General features: G+C 51.3%; 8 protein-coding genes across 8 annotated transcripts; 6 read left to right on the top strand and 2 right to left on the bottom strand.

Moving 5' to 3' along the window:
- Positions 1 to 991: 991 nt before the first annotated feature.
- Positions 992 to 2617, top strand: N7468_009414 (snoRNA-binding rRNA-processing protein UTP15; the record flags this gene model as incomplete). The annotated part of the gene is made up of 1 exon (XM_058478710.1): positions 992 to 2617. One exon carries the CDS (start codon positions 992 to 994, stop codon positions 2615 to 2617), a length of 1626 nt encoding a protein of 541 aa, XP_058327040.1.
- A 992-nt stretch (positions 2618 to 3609) lies between these two features.
- N7468_009413 (uncharacterized protein) lies at positions 3610 to 6080 on the top strand (the record flags this gene model as incomplete). Its single annotated transcript, XM_058478709.1, has 5 exons — positions 3610 to 3890; positions 3983 to 4368; positions 4420 to 4812; positions 4864 to 5460; positions 5515 to 6080. The coding sequence occupies 5 exons, from the start codon at positions 3610 to 3612 to the stop codon at positions 6078 to 6080; spliced, it is 2223 nt and encodes a 740-aa protein (XP_058327039.1).
- A 623-nt stretch (positions 6081 to 6703) lies between these two features.
- Positions 6704 to 8827, bottom strand: N7468_009412 (putative pathogenicity factor; the record flags this gene model as incomplete). The annotated part of the gene is made up of 1 exon (XM_058478708.1): positions 6704 to 8827. One exon carries the CDS (start codon positions 8825 to 8827, stop codon positions 6704 to 6706), a length of 2124 nt encoding a protein of 707 aa, XP_058327038.1.
- Positions 8828 to 10694: 1867 nt separating this feature from the next.
- On the top strand, positions 10695 to 11640 carry N7468_009411 (DUF218 domain protein; the record flags this gene model as incomplete). Its single annotated transcript, XM_058478707.1, is given in 5 exon segments — positions 10695 to 10743; positions 10810 to 10906; positions 10962 to 11043; positions 11067 to 11390; positions 11404 to 11640. 5 exon segments carry the CDS (start codon positions 10695 to 10697, stop codon positions 11638 to 11640), a joined length of 789 nt encoding a protein of 262 aa, XP_058327037.1.
- Positions 11641 to 11755: 115 nt separating this feature from the next.
- N7468_009410 (spindle checkpoint protein MAD2) lies at positions 11756 to 12848 on the bottom strand (the record flags this gene model as incomplete). The annotated part of the gene is made up of 8 exons (XM_058478706.1): positions 11756 to 12047; positions 12122 to 12195; positions 12252 to 12397; positions 12454 to 12482; positions 12543 to 12581; positions 12640 to 12665; positions 12724 to 12749; positions 12800 to 12848. 8 exons carry the CDS (start codon positions 12846 to 12848, stop codon positions 11756 to 11758), a joined length of 681 nt encoding a protein of 226 aa, XP_058327036.1.
- A 611-nt stretch (positions 12849 to 13459) lies between these two features.
- Positions 13460 to 15155, top strand: N7468_009409 (GTPase GUF1; the record flags this gene model as incomplete). Its single annotated transcript, XM_058478705.1, has 3 exons — positions 13460 to 13821; positions 13879 to 14329; positions 14385 to 15155. The coding sequence occupies 3 exons, from the start codon at positions 13460 to 13462 to the stop codon at positions 15153 to 15155; spliced, it is 1584 nt and encodes a 527-aa protein (XP_058327035.1).
- A 436-nt stretch (positions 15156 to 15591) lies between these two features.
- Positions 15592 to 19833, top strand: N7468_009408 (DNA-directed RNA polymerase III subunit RPC1; the record flags this gene model as incomplete). The annotated part of the gene is made up of 3 exons (XM_058478704.1): positions 15592 to 15686; positions 15772 to 18020; positions 18080 to 19833. The coding sequence occupies 3 exons, from the start codon at positions 15592 to 15594 to the stop codon at positions 19831 to 19833; spliced, it is 4098 nt and encodes a 1365-aa protein (XP_058327034.1).
- A 26-nt stretch (positions 19834 to 19859) lies between these two features.
- On the top strand, positions 19860 to 20021 carry N7468_009407 (uncharacterized protein; the record flags this gene model as incomplete). Its single annotated transcript, XM_058478703.1, has 1 exon — positions 19860 to 20021. The coding sequence occupies one exon, from the start codon at positions 19860 to 19862 to the stop codon at positions 20019 to 20021; it is 162 nt and encodes a 53-aa protein (XP_058327033.1).
- Between the last annotated feature and the right edge of the window lie 41 nt (positions 20022 to 20062).

Here is a 20062-nt window from a genome sequence, read left to right as displayed (position 1 = left end):
AGCTCGACTCCGCCTCCACCCAAGTCTCGAATATAGATGTATATCACGATACAAGCATTGCCAAGCATTTCACCTTTACAGGCCGAGGCAAAACGCCACGGGCCGGCTATCGAAGCCGATCGACATAGGGTAGATGCCGTCGCTGCGAGTATTCGATGATGCTATGGATGATCGACGGGTTCAAACGGCAAAGATGTGCAAGGAGTGGAGGAGCGGGGATCTGCACCTCTCAATATTCTGACAATAATACCTTTTTCTCAGTGGGGCCTATTGCAGACGAAGGAGTGGGCTCGTTCGAGACTTCCTGGTTTCAGGGGTTGGAGCTGTCTTCAAGGCAATTCTGGGTGCTTTGAATTTTCAAGTGATACCAGTATACAATACTACAAAGTAGTTTCGCTTTGGACGCGGGACAATCTGCTGTTACTGCAATTTGCATTACCTGCTGGGTGACGCGTATATCCATATTTAGTAGTTCAGGTTAAGGGAGTCGCGTAAGTTGCCCAAGGAAGAAAAAGAAGGTTTCCACGGATAAGCCCCATACCCGGCGCGGTGGTTCTGGGTCAGGGGAGATGCAGTCTTGTTATGTATGATTTTCTTTGGTGAACGATGCCACTCTGTCTGTACTTAGTAGATGCCGCATCAACCGGAATCCATGGCGTTTGCGCCTTTGCCTCCAAGTTCGCCAAATGATGAGCGTACATATTAGTTAACGTCGGGCTTCTGTTGGGTGCCTTTATGCCTTGATGCCTTGATGCCTAGGATTGAAGGCATAAAAAAGGCGCGTAAGTACCCCTACTTATGCCTCAGGCCAAATATTCACCGCCAGCCATGCGATTTGGCAGAACTTTTTTTTTTTACTATCGCGGACGAAAAGCTGCACGAGTAAGGCGTTGTTCTTTAAGCCGCCACTTGCCGCCCTTCTCCGTCAGAATTTCGCTTATCCCAGTGAAGCAAAAAAAGCATTTAGTATCGGCCTCCTAACTTGACCGATATGGCAGCTCCTGTCCTGCCTTTGCCGCAGGTGAAGCTCGCCTCGTTACCTTCAACCCGCCTCACACCCGAACAGCAATACTGGCGAACCTTCAAAGACCCTCTCCTCGTCCCCTCTCCAGCCAATGGACCAATCAACCTCATCACACAGCCATCTGCGCCGTCATCTTCCTCCGTCTTCCCGTCTTTGACCCAACCACCAGATATCTTCACTGTTACAACCGGTGCTCGAGTCCAGATCTACTCTATTCGCACCCGGAAGCTCCTCCGCACAATCACCCGATTCGAAGATACAGTAAGAGGCACAGATGTCCGTCCCGATGGCCGAGTGCTAGTGACTGGTGACGATACAGGCACAGTCCAAGTATTCGACTGCAATTCTCGCGCGATCCTAAAGACATGGCGAGACCACAAGCAGCCCGTCTGGGTGAGCAAGTTCTCACCCGGTGATCCTACAGCTCTGTTCACCACGAGCGATGACCGCACAGTCCGCTTATGGGACCTTCCCGCCGAGTCCAGCACCCGCACCTTCGTCGGCCATTCTGATTATGTGCGTAGCGGTGCCTTCATGCCTGGTGCCATGGCATCCTCTGGCCTGCTGGTGTCTGGCTCTTACGACCGTACCGTACGTATCTGGGATCCTCGTGTTGAGAGCCGCGCTGCTATGACTTTCAAAATGGCGGCTCCTATCGAAAGTGTTCTACCCATGCCGGCTGGTACGACTGTCCTCGCTGCGGCCGACAATAAGATTGCAGTGCTGGACATCGTTGCTGGAAAGCCCCTTCACATGATCCAAAGCCATCAGAAGACCGTCACCTCGCTTGCGCTCGCATCAGATGGCCAGCGGCTGGTTAGTGGTGCCTTGGATGGACACCTCAAGGTCTTCGAGACCACGGGCTGGAATACCGTATCTGGCTCTAAGTACCCGTCACCTATTCTGTCGCTGCGCGTTATTATTTCTGGTCTGGCATACGAGGATAAGCACATTGCCGTGGGTATGCAATCGGGACTCTTGTCCGTCAAGACTCGTCTTTCCGGACAGCAGAAGGTCAAGGAGCGCGAGCGCCGCAAGGAAATGCAGGCTCTGCTCGAAGGTAAATTGGAAGAGCACGACCGTGCAGTAGCTAAGAAGAAGAAGCTCCGAGGGTCCGGCTGGGAGAAGCGACTCCGTGGACGGGACTTCATCGGCGAGGGAGTCGACATCGTGATCGACGGCCAAGAGCGCAGGAAGGCGAAATCAGAACAGGCCTGGGAATACGATCTCCGCAAGGGTGCCTATGCGGTCGCGCTGGACAAGGTTCTCTCTGGGACCGATAAAACTGCCCAACTCACGCTTTTAACCGCTCTACGTCATCGCTCTGCGCTTCGCACGGCTCTCCAAGACCGTGACGAGACTGCTCTCCAGCCTGTGCTGCAATGGGTGTATAAACACATTCGCGAGCCACGGCTTGTGAACATAAGTGTTGAAATTGCGATGAATATCCTCGACATCTATTCTGGAAACCTGGGCCAGTCGGCTCAGATCGATAAACTGGTCGAGCGGCTGCATACTCGTGTCCGCGACGAGGTTGAGCTTTCCCACCAAGCCTATCAGCTAAAAGGGGTGCTCGATATGTTGAAGGCATAGTAGCTGGTGAATAACTAAGTGTATGAATCAGGCTTTCGGAGTTTGGGTGGTGTCTGGGACTCTTTTCTCCATTGTCGGGTATATGGCGGGTCATTGATGATTGTACAAAGCTGCATAGAAATAAAAGTCCACCATTTTTAGCCTTTGCCTGGGAAATGCTCGTAGTATTATTGAGGACAGAATCCGTGAGGAAGGTTCGAAGTGAGGAAAAATTGATATCTTGGTGGTTATACTGCGTAGTAAATGTAAGAGGATTGAGGCGATCCCCGCGTCGATCCTATGATAGAGTCCGGTAAGCGCTCTAGTACTAGTTATAGCCCTCCTACTGCCAGTAATAATAATTCACACCGGTCTGGGCTAGGCTGACCATAACGCCTAGATCATACCAAGCGATAGATTTATTCTAGAGCAATTCGGCTGTTCTTGAAGGTTTAAACGAACTGGACCCCAGAAAACCCAAGCCCAGTTCTTTCAGCAGGGGCGTCGTATAGACAGCGAGGGACCGTGGGGCAAAAAGACCCGAGCTAACCGGCATCGGCCTTCTCTCCTCAAACTCCCCCAGATTTCCAGATTTCCAGCTTTCCAGCTTTCCAGCTTCCCAGCTTCTCGGACCCCCGGGATTATTTGACACTTCAACTCTTCTCTGGCCAATTCCCCGGCAAACCGCGCCAAGCAAGTGGCCTGTGTGCGTTCGGTGTGCCGCCCCTCCATCCACCCCGCCCGCCTGAACAGTAAAATTCCAGCTATCTCAGCTCCACACTGTGGGGAGAAATCGTGACTGGTGTCGCGAGGCCAGCAGGAGAAAAGAGAAAGCAATAAAAATCTACCACCCTACATCCGGAACCATTGGGACGGACCCAGAAAATCAATCACGTCACGTTGTCCTATCATGGCCGCCGCCCTCGACGAAGAAGACCTCGCGGTCCCCCTCCCTCCCTCTGCTGAAGCCCCCCCACGAACGAACCAGACCGGAAAGCTCCATCCCTGCTGCCATGGCGATGCCACCCTCGCGCCCGTCCGCTAAGGCTGTGGCTGGTACGCAGTCGCCCGCAACGACGCGGGACATGCAACGCCTCGATCAGTACCAGACTGTCAAGATCCTGGGCGAGGGGTCCTTCGGAAAGGTCAAGCTCGCTATTCACCAGCCCAGCGGCCGCCAGGTCGCGCTCAAGATTATCTCTCGTCGCAAATTACTCTCCAGAGATATGATCGGGCGCGTCGAGCGAGAAATCCAGTATCTGCAATTGCTCCGGCATCCTCATATTATCAAGCTGTTAGCTTCCCCCCCTTCACCCTGTGCTGCTATTGAATGTGCAAATTTTAGATCATAGGCTGGATGGCTAACCGGATGATGTCCCCTACTAGATACACTGTAATTGCCACGAAGACCGATATCATAATGGTACTCGAGTACGCCGAGCGGGAACTGTTCGATTATCTCGTGCGCAAGGGAAAATGCAATGATGACGAGGCCCGCAAGTTCTTCCAACAGATCATCACAGCCGTCGAGTACTGCCACCGACACAAAATTGTGCACCGCGATCTCAAGCCGGAGAATCTGCTGATCGACAGCCAGAAGAATGTCAAAATCGCCGATTTCGGCCTAAGTAATATCATGACAGATGGCAATTTCCTCAAGACTAGTTGTGGGAGCCCGAATTATGCTGCGCCTGAAGTCATTTCGGGCAAATTTGTACGCCGGTCCGGAGGTCGACGTGTGGAGTTGCGGTGTGATTCTCTATGTGCTGCTGGTGGGCAGACTGCCCTTCGATGATGACTATATCCCTGCTCTGTTCAAAAAGATCGCCGCAGGGAACTTCCATATGCCGAGTTACATCTCGCAGGAGCTGCCCGGCTGATCCGCGCCATGCTTCAAGTCCACCCGGTCCATAGAATCACTATCCCCGAGATCCGCCAGGACCCTTGGTTCACTAAGAACCTCCCGAGTTACCTTTCACCTCCACCGGAAGAATACATGTCATCAGGCATTGACCCGAACAAGGCTATCGACACCGCGAAGCTTACTGCAGGGAAGCCAGCACAACACAAGATTCACCAGATTGCGGTGTCGAAACTTCAACGGAGTATGGGATATGATCGTGACGACATTGAGGATGCGCTACGACGCCCAGAGCCCAGCGCTATCAAAGATGCCTTCTCCATTGTGGTTGAGAATGAGATGATGCAAACCAACTGTAAGCTCTGATTTGTATTCTTGCCTCCCAATCTCTAACAGCTGGTTTTAGCGCCCATCGAAGACAACTTACTCGCCTCGAATATTCCTCAGCAATCGACAGGTCCATCTCATCCTGCAGGTAGCCGTGCACCTCCTGCACCGAAGACTCAGGCAGCTCCAGCACCACCTGTTTCACAATCAAATGCTTCTCGCCATGCACCTCCAGAAGAAACCCCCCAGCCAGATCCTGAGGAGTTCGAACCTCCTCGTCCTAGTCACGTCCGGATTTTGCCGACCAGTGTCCCCTTCGTCCACGACCAGCTCATGGAACAACGAGACCGAGAGCAGAAAGCTCGCTCAGAGGAACAGCGCCAAGAGCGTATTGAGGCAGAAAAACGAGGTGATCAACCTGGAGAGCGTACAGCTGAGGAGCAGGCCGCTATCGCAAGAGCGTTGAAGCCTCACTCTCGTAGCATTGTGGATCTAGAAAAGCTGCGGCTGATGGAGCCACCGATTGGCTATCCAATTGCACAGCAACCGCCAAAGAGATCGCGAAAGTGGCAATTCGGTATTCGCTCACGTAATCAGCCTTACGAGGCGATGCTGTACCTTTATCGAGCTATTGCTGCCCAGGGTGGAGTGTGGGACATCCAGCCCGTTGAGTCAGGTATGCTTTCCCTTCTTATGTGGCCAATGACATCAAGCTAATTGAATTTTCAAGGTACCAATATTGGCCCTGACGCTGCTCCTTCGCCAGATAAACCAAAGCCACTCCAGAGCAAATACCCTGACCTGCCGTCGGATTACTACATCCCTAAAGATCCCTGGTTCATCCGCGCCCGGCTTCTGAAAGAAGGCGTTATGGCTCCAGGAGCATCAACCAGTGTTGGTAACAGCCGCACCGACCTCGAAGAGCTACGTCGTCGCTTCCACATCTCCGGCCTGAACATTCCGTATGAAGAGAAAGAAAAGGACAAAGACGTCAAGTCCTCGACTTCCGAAGGCACGGCCTCAGGCCCCTCGTCCGCATCACAGCCGAGCAGTCTTTCAAATGTCTCCCACGGCGTGTGGGTCTTCGTCGACATCCAGCTGTACCAGCTTGAAGAGAACAACTACATGGTCGATTTCAAGTGCGACGGCTACCAAAATGTGATTCGTGCACGTGGTGACTCTGAATGGCATCCCATTAGCAAGCGTCTGAAGAATAAGGAGAAGGAGGTTACAAGCCCCTATCCGTTCCTGGACGTGGCGTCGGATCTGGTGGCCCAATTGGCTGTTGCCAGCTAGATGTATTATGCCTGGCCCTTTAACTTCGTGATCTGGTTCTTTGGGATAATTCTCCATTAAAGTGCACTATAAAATGTGGCTGTACAGCGGTAATTCGAGCATTTTGGTCGGTGGGGCAAGCGTGTTTGGTTGTTATGAGTGTGTTTGTATCTAGATAACGTTATCCTGTTGCTTCAGAGCATCAACCAGCGTAGGCCGCGAGTAACTCAGCCTATACATCAACTGCTTCCGAAATTTCTCCTATAACTTGACGTGAAATCACTTTGATTAGGCGTTATTTACACGTCAGAATTGAAATATGAGTTCAATCCTACACCGCCTAGATGCTTATTACACTCCGCGTCTTATCGCAGTTTATCGTGCAAACCCCTCGTAGGTCCCAGGCTTAATTGCATCTCATGTCTATAATTTGAAGAGTCACGAAATGAACGGGCTCAGTTTACTCGGCTTACTGAAGATGAAGAATCTGACAATTTCTTTTTTTTTCATTTTTTTAATTTTTATGGGTGCCCCTCCGCCCGGCACTCCCTCAGGGCTACACCACGCGCCCCCAATGACGCCCCTCCCATATCCACCCCAGGACACCCCAACCCTAACCAGAGCGAGAGTCAGAGTTAGGAGATTTACTCCTCCTCCTCCTCGTCATCCTGACCAGGCTGAGGCTCCTCCTCCGCCTCCGCCTCCTCCTCCTCACCGCGGCCCTCGCGCTGCTGACGCGCCGCAGCCTCCGCGTACACCCAAGGCCGGAACGTGGGCAGGATCTCCACGTCCGGGAAACGGACTTGACTTAGGTGCAGCTTCGATGCTGCGGCCTTCTTCCCCTTCCAGCCACCCTTAGGCCCCGCAGTGGTCCCCATGGACTCACCGGCGGGGGTGACCTTCCCCATCTTCTCCTCGCGCTTACGCTTTTCGGCGGTCCGCTGGGAGTCCATTTCCTCGCGGACCCGGAGAACAAGGTCCCGGATCTGCTGGAAGGACATTCCAGGGCCAACCTGAGAGCGCAGCCACTCAGGGACGGGAGAGATCACTGCCGTAGGGTGCTTACGGCCGGTTGGGAGCGGCGATCGTCGGATCGCCGGCGCAGACGCTCGGCGTCGAGAGCCGGAGCCACTGGCGGCGTCGTCCTGCTCTTCCTCCACCCGAATAGCTTCGCGGCGGCGGAGGGTGAGCTCGAAAGAGGCGACACCGCCCCAGGCCTCCATGCGACGCAGCGACTCTAGAATGAGCTCGCACTGCGTGAACGGCCACTGGTCAGCGCGGTACCGGGCACGTTGGTAGTGCTTCCGGCAGTAGTGCACCCACACGTCATCCGGAAACAGCTTTGTGGAAGCTTTGTTCCGCCCGAATATGTGGGAGACCACCTTGCGGTGGTGCATGCCGTCCGGGGAGGGCGTCATCTTGCAAGGCTGGATGAACTCGCACAGATGGTAAGTCACCCCGCGCTGGGACCGGTGCAGGAGGCTTGGTGGCTCCTTGCGGTTGCGGCCACGGTTGCTTTTGCGGCGTGAGCTGGCGTCGTCAATACCGAGCTCCTTCTTCAATCCTTGCAGACCTGACTGGTAAGGGCCGTCTTCATCGTCTGAGGATTTGCCCATGGGCTCTCCGCTTATGTTGTCGTGGGGCGACGCGGAGAGGCCTTCGTTGATGCGGCGACGGGTACGTTTGGAGGGACCCTGTTCCTCTGCCGTTGGACTGTTGTTCCGAACACGGCGGCGAGGGGTTGTCGTCGCTCGGGGTTGTTGAAGCTCTCGACGTGGGCGAGTAGTAAAGAGCCCTTGGCGAGGCGGACCCGGCTGCTCATGCACGAAAGGGTCATAGGTCACCCCACTCATGTGACGAGGGCGTGCGAGGATTGGCATACGTGGTTCGGCGCTAGGCGAGAGAAACTCATCGTCGTCGGTAATCATAGACGTCGAGCGGTGCGCGGGAGGCGGGACGTCACGTCGCTGGAACGCGTGCTCACTGCGGAACCGGTAGATACGATGCTGAGCTTGAATATCCTCAATGTTGGAATGAGGGCTGTCTTCCCAAGGGTAGGGGTCATGAGTCTGCACATCCTGCTGAGATAACATGTTTCCATGCATCTGCACAGATTCCCCATACGATGGTTGATCTTGCCTCATAGACGGTATGGGTTGGCCGTGGTTGAAGGGAGCACCGCGATGGGAGGCGGGCTCGAACTGAGAAGGGCTGTGTCCATAGGCAGGCCCCATGAAGCTGGAATACCCTTGGGCTCCAGTGGAAGATGGACCATACACCTGTGTGTTGTGGACAGGATAGCCAGAGAAAGAAGGGCTCTGACCGACGACGGACATGTCATAACCCGCGGCTTGGCCTCCTGGGTTGTGAGCAGGGGGTCCAGCGAAAGAAGTGGCTCGACCAACAACTGGTGTGTTGGGGCCAGCCAAAGGTGTGGGAGCTCCTGGATGACGGGCAGGAACCCCACCGTAAGAAGAGTGGTGACCAACAACTGGTGTGTCGCGGCCAGCGGGAGGTGTTTGAGCTCCTGGATGACGGGCAGGAACCCCACCAGAAGGAGGGTGGTGACCCGCGACTGGTGTCTCGGGGCCAGTGGAGGAGGGTGTGTCAGTTCCTAGATGAGGGGTAGGAGCTACAACAGAAGAAGAGGGATCCTCGGAAGCTGAAGCTGGTGTGGATTCATCCCCAGCGCGAGGCGTTTGGGTGAAGCCATCATCAGAGCGCCAGCCAGTGTTTGGCAGACGAGGAAGCTCGTTGTTATCAGCCATCTTGGTTTGATGATGATCAAGATGGAGGACAAAGGTTTGCAAAGATGGGAGGAAGCTTGATGAATGGAAATCTGCAGGCTTTGTGGAAGTCTGAAGATGGAGATGGGAAGAGGAAGGATGGAGGATGGAAGGTAAGTTGGGGAGAAGTTGTCAAAGATATACTCTTTGCCGGAAGCTTCCCCAGATTTATTCCCCACCCCCCTCTGGTTTTGCGTTTGCGCTTGCTAAATCCAGGCAGCTCCTATTATTATTCCTTCCTGGAACACCCCTCGTCTTGATGGGCGTCTCCTTTCCCTTTCCTTTCCTTTCTTTTTGATTGTTTTACAGAGAGTTTTGTCTGGGCAAACACCATACCTCTTAGACGCGGAGGATTTTTTTTTCCAGCGATGATTTGCGTCGTTCCAAGCTTGCTTTTGACTACCTTGAACTACTAGTTGCAATCTCGATATGCTAGATAGACAATAAAGCTTGTTTTGAGTGTAGGAATTGCAAAAATCTTATCTTCCATCACTACGATTCCTAGCACTACAGAGAAAGCTTGCTCTATTCCACAAGGAGGCCAGTATCTGCCTTAGCACACATGAAACAACCAATAGCGAACACAATTTGCCAGAGAGGCTGATGAGGACCAGTAGATCATGCCCAGAGCAAGCTCTTTCGACCATCGATTCAACGCTGGCAAGCTGTCGAACACATCCATCGCTGCCCGTAATTTGGGAGCCGGTAGGAGATCGAACATCGAGAGCGTTTAGGGGCAGCGAGGAGTAGCGGCATCAAGTTAGGGCTAAGGGGAATTATAGATCGCGGATAGATAGACAAGCGGAGATCGGGAGGCAGACGGCGGTTATCACGGCTAAGCGCGCGGATCGAGCGGAAGGGCGGGTTTGTAGAACCTTATTTTGAGAACATCGCGTTAGCAAGCCCTGGAACGAGATCCCCAGTGGACCCCGGGGTTGAATGCCAAGCTTCAAGTTCTCTTGCTTCATTTGTATTGCCTTGACCTCCAAAGTAGTAGGTTGATCTGCATAAGCATATGCAGCCTTATCAATAAACCATTCAGCCTCAAACAAGTGCTCTCTGTAGTAATAGGCTATACTCTTCAACGAGGTTGAACGGCTTGGGCAATAACGTGGTCTGGTGCCCTTTTAGGTTCAATATTTGTAAAGAGGATTTGGAGTGGCTTATACAACCTCCTCTCGCGAAATCGCGTTGCCTCATTTGGTTCGTTTTAGTTGGCTGTTTTCTGAATTGTTAGAGCACATATTACTCCAGATACGGATCAACAGGGAGGGGAATGGAACATTCAACTGTTCAAAGGAGCTAACTAACCGTGCATTCTCCACAGAAGCTATTGATATAGCTGCCGCAGATCCAAACGTTCATGATAGCCACCGACAACAAGTACCCACAGTCAGGTATTCGGATGACGTCGCTTGAAGCTATGCCAGTTAGGCAATGTATTCATATCTGTAATGACGGATGTGCGATTGTCGAAGAGGTCGATTTCAAGTAGTGTTCGACTCCAATAAACCAGTGGTGCTGTTCATAGGATAGGGGATTGCGAGCTAGGTAGTAATACTAGTTTCACCGGGGGTGCGACCGATGATTGACAGGAAGCAAGGTAAATTTGCGCGCTGGAGAGTAGGGAAAATTAACAAGACATCTTTCATACCAGCTTTTCATACTGGCCTTGATGGATTCGCGAAGTTGTGCCCCAGACTGGATCCATGGATGCACGGGCCATTTCTTATTTGTCACGCTAACGGGAGGGGTCGTGATCCACGCAACCGCGAAGGAATGAAGCGCACAGAGATGGCGGATTCCAAAGAAATAGACAGGTCGGACCATTTGATTATAGTATGCTGTCATGCAATCTATGCTGGAGGGCCAACACATGGAAGTTCCGAGGATGAATGGTGAGCTATGCAGTTCTAAGCGATCGTGGTCCATCTCCGTTGACGATCGTGTCAGGTTCATCGAAGACTTCCAAAGGGGCGAGACGCCTACATTTGTGAGCCATGTGAAGGCTGGGTTAGATGCTCTAGCTGCAGATAATTGTGGCATCCTTATCTTTTCTGGGTACATAACATCGCTTGCTGTTTTCTGCGTGATTGACTGATCATGTTTGGCTCAGGGGGGCGACGAAGAAGTCAAGAACTAGTCTGAGTGAAGGACAGTCTTATCTGGTAGGGAAGATCCGACTACCGCGTTCGAATGTGTGCTAACTCCATCATCGTAGAATCTGGCCAAGGAAAATAATTTTTACCAGGACCAAACAGCCGACTCCACGATTGACCCCACTAAGATTATTGTGGAAGAGTATGCCACAGACTCTTACCAAAATCTACTATTTTCGCTTTTGAGGTTTCGTTCGCATGTGGGAGCTTATCCTCGTCGCGTTACCGTCGTGACCCATGCGTTTAAAAGAGAAAGATTCTTGGAATGCCATTTCCCCGCTGTGGGCCTGGTTCCCCAGACAGGTACGAGCCCAGTTGAATCGAATGATAACGCTACCGTGATTGGCATCAACCCCCCTCCGGATATTAGCCCGCTTGAATCATTGGTACGGGGCGAAGCGACGAGAGGGATTGGTCTATGGAAAAAAAGATCTATATGGCGTTGCTGAGGACCTGAGCAGCAAACGCGCCAAGCGAGGATGGGTTCCTGAAACGAGAGCCGATCTAATTGCGAGTTCTGGATGCGATGAAGTAGTTGCGCAATTGGTCTGCTGGGATGGCGGAACAGGCAACCAATGGTTCCCAAGGATAGAGGAGCTACCCTGGTATTACGGAAGATCAAAGAATAGCCATTGACAGTGTGCAATATTAATAGCATGCATATTGCGTTGGAAATAGTAATAAAAGCCCCCCCATCCTAACGCCGGCACGTAGACCATCTATCGTGGACCATCATAAGAATGCTGTTCATTCAGTCCGCCATCCTATAGCTGACCAGAGTACCGACTTTGTGGCTATTGGTGCTAAAGCTGCGGAGTTGGACTTTCTCCGCATTCTTGATCTCTTTGGCGTCGCTATCACCCCATTCGACAGGCACTTCAGAGTTCGCATCGGCATAGACTAAGACATTGAAGGTGCAGTCGCCATCGAGGACGGGTAGGAACGTAACAGATGCGGTGATTTGGCGGAAAATAGCTCGGATCTCATCTTGGATTTCTTTCTCGGTTTTCTCAACGGGTTCCTCGGCATGGGGTTCAGCATCACTGGGGATTGTACATTGGTTAGTTATATCCGTCAAGCGCAGGGTCAAAGGTTTTGTTGGAATATGTCAGCGTACCCTGGAGTCGCATTTTCCTTATCTCCCGATCTCCCAGCGAGTTTATTCTTTGATGACTTTCCGAAGACCTCGACCTATAGTTCAAACATCAGATATCAATGAGGCAACAAGGAAGGGATGCAATCGATACATCAAATTGCCAACGTTCCACATGTTCCCCAGTTTCACGATCTGTGATCACGACTACTAGCTTGGAGATTTTCCCGCCAGCCATCCATTTGTTCAACTGAGACATGATCTTCTTAATGTAGGCCTTGACTTGGTCGTCCGCAGTTACTGCAGTCGATGTGAGCTTCTATTGCACTCGGGAGTGTAAAACATCAGGTGCTTACCGAGCATATTGAGGCCGTATTTCTTCACCCTATGTCGAATTAGCAGCATTCTCTGGGTGGGGAGTGTTAGGTGTCCGGGTGAGATTTACGTTGTAAAATCATCAGGGTGGTAAACGCCACGCTGGAATCTAGACAAAGAGAGTTAGCTTTCTAACTGTGCACAGCCCAAGAAAGATGCAAACATACAGGATCGAATTTATCGAGTATTCGAACTTTTTCATATTAACATATTAATATCCAGACAACTCCTCCAGCAGTGTGGACACTCACAAATTCAGCGACAAGCTTCGCCGATCCTGTGACTTGTAAGCATCATTAAAGAATGAAACTAGGGGTTGAAGCGAACCTTTAATTGAGAGTTTGTGAACCTTGGACTTATCCTTTGTCTCGGACATGGTGATCAAAGGGGACAGACGGCCTAGGAAGTGTGATTGTAGAAGATGATTTGTTTATGTCGATAAGCCCCCCAGCAACTTATCGATACCGCCTTAATCTGCCGGGTGAAAATAAGTTGCGCTACACCGCCTGGGCAAACCGTCTGAGACTATCCTCTCCGGCCTGCATAGCTTCATTCTGAGGAGGAATTTGACTACCACCTTCAATGCGATATCGGATAATCTAAATCCCGATGCGAGGATGTCTGGAGATAGCCCGATGGCTACGTCCAACTTGGAGTCTTCCAGTCGCAACCCTTAGGTCGACTAGGTTACCACCCCGATCTATTCCTTTACAAGTACGATCGTTTACGACATCGGCAGTATGGAGCGCCCGTGCAAAGTCCGCAAGCTCGCCAGAGACAGACCTTGAAAAGCGTATATCCGCAATCCCTCTCGATCGATATCGAAATTTCTGCATCGTCGCCCACGTCGACCATGGTAAAAGCACACTCTCCGATCGTTTACTGGAACTTACCGGAACGATTCAACCGGGATCGAATAAGCAAATCCTAGACAAACTTGATGTTGAAAGGGAAAGGGGGATTACAGTCAAAGCTCAGACATGTACCATGATCTACAACCACAAAGGCGATGACTACCTTCTACATCTGGTGGATACACCTGGGCACGTGGACTTCCGCGCGGAGGTTTCGCGGAGTTACGCCAGTTGTGGGGGTGCATTACTTCTTGTGGATGCTAGTCAGGGCATTCAAGCGCAGACGGTTGCAAATTTCTACTTGGCCTTTGCGCAAGGTCTCGAATTGATCCCTGTGATCAATAAGGTTGATCTACCATCTGCAGATCCAGAGCGGGCTTTGGAGCAAATGAAGAATTCTTTTGAGCTTGACACCGAGAATGCAGTTCAAGTTTCGGCTAAAACTGGGTTAAATGTGGAGCAATTGCTTCCAACCGTTGTTGAGAAGATCCCAGCGTATGTCCTCTTAATGCATCCCTTAGACGCTCGCTACGCAACGCATTGAACTAACAGCGGCTTCTACAGGCCCGTGGGTGACAGCAAAAAACCGCTCAGAATGCTCCTAGTTGACTCTTGGTACGATTCATACAAGGGTGTCATACTACTTGTACGTGTCTTCGATGGCGAAGTGCGCTCAGGTCAGCAACTCGTGTCTTTCGCTACTGGTCTTAAATATTATGTTGGAGAGGTTGGAATAATGCATCCTCTTGAGACGGCCCAGACGGTCCTTCGTGCCGGGCAAGTCGGGTATATATACTTCAACCCCGGCATGAAGCGTAGCAAGGAGGCTAAGATTGGCGACACATTTACCCATGTGGGATCAGAGAAGGCCGTCACACCCCTTCCAGGATTCGAAGAGCCCAAGTCCATGGTCTTTGTCGCTGTGTATCCTGTCAATGCAGATCACTTCGAACACCTCGAGGACAGCATTAATCAATTGATCCTGAACGACCGAAGTATCACAGTTCAAAAAGAATCATCAGAAGCACTGGGCGCTGGGTTCCGCATGGGGTTTCTAGGGACGCTTCATTGTTCTGTATTCGAAGACCGCCTCCGGCACGAACATGGTGCCAGTATCATCATTACCCCCCCCATCGGTCCCAGTGAAGGTTCTATGGAAAGATGGCACAGAAGATATCATTACCAACCCGGCCAAGTTCCCCGATGACGATAGCGCGCGGCTAAAGATCGCTGAGATCCAAGAGCCCTATGTTCGGACGACTATTACATTTCCGGAAGAGTACCTAGGAAAGGTGATAGAACTATGTGAGTCTAACCGAGGCGAACAGATCAGCATCGAGTACTTCACATCAACCCAAGTTATCCTTAAGTATGAGCTACCGCTCGCACATCTGGTTGATGACTTCTTTGGTAAACTGAAGGGTGGTACCAAAGGCTACGCTAGCCTGGACTACGAGGAATCTGAATGGAGGGCTGGCAACATCGTCAAGCTTCAGCTTCTCGTCAACAAGGAGCCTGTCGATGCTGTGGCCCGACTTATGCACATGAGCCAAGTCAGTCGCCAGGGAAGGATATGGGTCACTAAATTTAAAGAGCATGTTGATCGGCAGCTATTTGAGATCATCATTCAAGCTGCTGTGGGCAAAAAGATCATTGCACGTGAGACAATCAAGCCCTATCGCAAGGACGTTTTGGCCAAGTTGCATGCCAGCGATGTGAGCCGACGACGGAAGCTACTGGAGAAGCAGAAGGAGGGCCGCAAAAAGCTTCGTGCCGTGGGAAATGTGGTGATCGAGCACAAAGCATTCCAAGCATTTTTGGCGAAGTAGTCATGTATAATAGAACATCTCATGTACATTATTTTCCAACAATCCTAATCAACATCTCAGATCCATGGAGGAGTGCCCATAGTCCAGAGCTTGTACGCTAGTCCTAAAGTGGTAAGGGGTAATGCACGACCGCGTTCACGCTTGACACACCGCCTCCAGATTCTGCCAGAAAGCGTTGGCGGAAGAAAAAAAGTGCGTCGCCAACCCCGCTGCATTCTTCTGCTCAAACTTCGTTGCACACCTTCGGACTGGAGCCCCGTTGCATTTTTCGGGGTCAAATCTACTCGTTCACTCTCCTGATACGCGACCGAAGCGCAGAATCTTGCTTCGATTTCCTGCGACTCTTCTCGACCCCGAGACTGCGGCTAACGCTCGCACCCCGAACCGCTCACGGCTGTGACTCAACTTGCCATGTTCTACCCTTGACGACGGCGTAATGCAGCCTCCCGAAGGAGCACAGATCGACCTGGGCAAGGCCCAGGTCATGGATCAAGCCCCAAAGGTTATCAAACAGCTGAAGTTTGGTGTATTGTATGGACTCCCAATTTATCGCTCCCAGAGCGCAACCGGCTCCAAACGGACGTGTTCACTGACTGAGATCTTCTCTTCCATACAGAACGAATAACGATATTGTCAATCAAGCTGTGGTAGAAGTTTCGGATAGGAAGTTTTTCGACCTCGAACATGGCCGAACTATAGCCCCACATGGCCCTCTCGACCCGCGAATGGGTATTTCGAATAAAACTGCAAGCTGTCAGACCTGTGGTCTCCAGCTGAAAGACTGCAATGGGCATTTTGGCTTTGTGCGACTCGTCCTCCCTGCGTTTCACGTGGGATATTTCCGACAAGTGATCGGAATCTTGCAAGAAATTTGCAAGCAGTGCGGTCGTGTCCTTCTTACTGAGAAGGAGCGTCGCCAGTACTTGCGCGAACTACGACGTCCAGGACTTGACAATCTCCGTCGGATGCAGATTATGAAACGACTCAACGCGCGATGCCGGAAAACTCGAGAGTGCTACTATTGTGACGCAATCAATGGTGTTGTGAAAAAGGTAGGCTCGAGTGCGCTCAAGATCACCCACGATAAGTTCCGCGCATTCAATGCCTCTTCTTCCGTGAAAAAACAACCACCAGTCAGCAAGATTGTTTTTGATGAATCTTTTGCGGATGCGCGCAAATCGAATCCAGATGTCGAAAAGCACTTTAAGAAAGCACAAGAAGACTTGAATGCCCTGCGCGTACTGAAGTTGTTCCAAAAAATTTCAAATGCTGATTGTGAGATCCTTGGATTGGATCCGCAAGAAGCTCGTCCAGAAATGTTTCTCTGGCAATTTATTCCAGCTCCCCCAGTCTGTATTCGGCCTTCCGTAGGGCAGGATGCAGCCTCAACAGAAGATGATTTGACGGCGAAACTCGGCGATATCATTCAGAGCAACATGACCCTCAAAAGCGCCCTCTTGAAAGGTGCCCCAGTGCAGAACATCATGGAATGCTGGGACTACATGCAGCTCCAGATCGCCGTATACATCAACTCAGACGTACCGGGCCTCAACAAGGCGGACCTCGGAAAGCCCATTCGGGGCTTTGTGCAGCGTCTGAAGGGAAAGCAAGGCCGATTCCGAGGCAACCTTTCGGGAAAACGTGTCGAGTTCTCTGGACGGACCGTCATTTCTCCCGACCCCAATTTACGCATTGACGAGGTTGCTATCCCGGAGTTGGTCGCTAAAAACATGACATACCCGGAACTTGTCACTAGGTATAATAAAGAAAAGCTCCAAAAGTGCGTCCGAAATGGTCCCACCAAATGGCCTGGTGCAAGATACCTGGTGAAAAAGGGATCCGACTGGCAGACCAATTTGAAGTTCGGCAATCTCAAACAGGTGGCGAACGCGCTTCAAGAAGGCGATATGGTTGAACGACATCTTGAAGACGGTGATATCGTCTTGTTCAACCGACAACCCTCCCTCCACAAGCTCAGTATTCTTTCCCATTTTGCCAAGATCCGTCCTCACCGAACCTTCCGACTTAATGAGTGTGTTTGTAACCCTTACAATGCCGATTTCGACGGTGATGAAATGAATTTGCACGTTCCACAGACGGAAGAAGCTCGAGCAGAAGCAATGGAATTGATGGGTGTGAAGAATAATTTGGCCACTCCCAAGAACGGCGAGCCTATCATCTCTGCCATCCAAGATTTCATCAGTGCCGCTTTCCTCCTCAGCAACAAAGATAATTTCTACGATCGTGGAACTTTCAGTCAAATCTGTCTCTACATGCTTGGCCCCGAGACACGGTTTGATCTTCCACCTCCTTCGATCATGAAACCACAGATGCTCTGGACAGGCAAGCAGGTCTTCAATGTCCTGATGCATCCCAACAAGGATGATCCCGTCCTGGTTAATCTTGATGCGGCATGCCGTCAATTCAAAGCCCCCAAAGATGGTCGACCAAAGGACTTGGATCCCAATGATGCTTGGTTAGTAATCCGTAATTCGGAAGTTATGTGTGGTGTGATGGATAAATCTACCATTGGTTCTGGAAAGAAGGATAACGTGTTCTACATTATGCTTCGAGACTTTGGGCCTGCTGCAGCCGCCGAGGGCATGAATCGCTTGTCAAAGTTGTCTGCCCGCTGGTTCACAAACATGGGTTTCTCAATTGGTATCACCGACGTCTACCCAAGTGAGAGGCTGATTCAGTCCAAAAATGATCTGGTCGAAACGGCTTACGCAGCTTGTGACGAGGTCATTGCCAAGTACAAAGCGGGCACTCTCGAAAAATATCCGGGATGTGACGAGTTGCAGACTATGGAGAACCAGATCTCCGGTATTCTGAGTAAGGTCCGTCAAGAGGCTGGTGACGAGTGTATTGCACAGCTCAGCAAATACAACTCTCCCTGATCATGGCTACTTCTGGATCTAAAGGTTCCAGCATCAACGTGTCTCAGATGGTTGCGCTTGTGGGTCAACAGATTATCGGTGGTCAGCGTGTGCAAGACGGTTTCCAAGATCGTACACTCCCACACTTCCCCAAAAATGCGCGGCAACCTCCCTCGAAGGGTTTCGTCCGCAATAGTTTCTTCTCTGGACTCGAGCCTCAAGAATTCATCTTCCACGCCATGTCTGGTCGTGAAGGTCTGGTTGATACAGCTGTCAAAACTGCCGAGACTGGATACATGTCCCGTCGATTGATGAAGTCCCTGGAAGACTTGTCCACTATGTACGACGATACAGTGCGCAACTCCTCCGCTGCCATTGTCCAGTTCCAATACGGAGACGACAAGCTCGATCCCGTGGATATGGAAGGTAAAGCTAAGCCTGTGCATTTTGACCGCACATTCATTCATTCCGAATCAACGACCTACTCCAATGACGAACGTAGTCTCTTGCCAGCAGAGATCACGGCAGTCTGTAATGAAATGCTTGGTAAAGAGCGCGCAAAATTGACTCGTCAGGACTTGATGGGCAACCAGTTACAATACATGGATCGCAGCGACAATGGAATTGACCAGTACGAAAGTGCGCGTGACTTCCTTGATTCCATTGAGGAATATGTCTCCGAAAAGGCTAAGAAGTTGAGTGATCTTGGAGGCGACATTGACCCATCTGGTCCCAGCAGTCGTAAAGGACTGGATCACACGGGGAAATTGACGGAGACCACTCTTCGGGCTTTCATCACCGCCTGCCTGACCAAATACCGCAAGGCCCAGGTTGAGCCTGGTCATGCCGTGGGTGCCGTGGGTGCGCAATCCATTGGTGAACCCGGAACGCAGATGACACTGAAGACTTTCCATTTTGCTGGTGTTGCTGGAATGAGTATTACTCAAGGTGTGCCTCGTATCAAGGAAATCATCAACGCCTCGAAGGAGATCAGTACGCCTGTTATCTCTTGTGAACTGGTCACCAAGGACAGCTTGAGCTCAGCGCGCATTGTCAAAGGTCGCATTGAAAAGACCTTTTTGAGAGACGTGATGGAGTCCATGACCCATAATATGTCTCCCGAGCGTGCTTACATCACAATCAGAATAAACCTCCAAACGATCGAAAAGTTGCAGCTTGAAACCGACGTTTCCCAGATTTTGAAAGCGATCAAAAGCCACAGACGTTTCCGTGGTGACGACATCAGCTTTGAAACGACCAAGCGGACCATCAAAATGTTTATGAATTTGGATCCGAGCTCTAAAGCAGGCCTTACTAAGACCGAAATCGCGACGACCAGTATTGATCCCTTCCTTCGCCTCAATCACCTCAAACGCTTCCTGCCCAACATCCAGATTCTGGGACACCCACGGGCCAACCGAGCCATTATCCGGACGGACGATTCCAAGACCAACAATGTATTGCTGGTCGAAGGCTATGGTCTGATGGAGTGCATGACCACCGTTGGTGTGGATGGTCTCCATACCCGGACCAACAACGTCATGGAAGCACGTGAAGTCCTTGGAATTGAAGCCGCAAGGAGCACCATCATCACCGAAATTAGCGAAGTCATGAAGGACATGGACATCGATCCCCGCCACATGCAGCTCTTGGCAGATGTTATGACCTACAAGGGTGAGGTCCTGGGTATTACCCGTTTCGGTCTGCAAAAAATGCGTGACTCGGTTCTTCAGCTGGCCTCGTTCGAAAAGACAGCCGATCACTTGTTTGATGCCGGTGGGCGGGCCGTACCGATCTGATCGAGGGTGTCTCGGAATGTATCATTATGGGCAAGACCGTGGGACTTGGCACTGGTGCGATGGAGGTTGTGCGGAAGATGAACTTCTATGATGGCCAAATTGGTGCCAAGAAGACCGTCTTCGAGGACGCATGGGCTGAACTGAACGAGGCACCCCCCACGAAGAGGGCCAAGAAGAGAACTAGGTAGTGGCAGCTTTCTCTTTCAAGTTGCAGTTGCCTTCAATTCCA

The sequence above is a fragment of the Penicillium chermesinum genome (genome assembly GCF_028974085.1).
Source record: "Penicillium chermesinum strain IBT 19713 chromosome Unknown utg000007l:1.0-2695246.0:1.0-2697696.0, whole genome shotgun sequence".
Taxonomy (NCBI): domain Eukaryota; kingdom Fungi; phylum Ascomycota; class Eurotiomycetes; order Eurotiales; family Aspergillaceae; genus Penicillium; species Penicillium chermesinum.
Note: the sequence above shows the minus strand (reverse complement) of the source record. Positions and strands in the feature narration are given on the sequence as shown.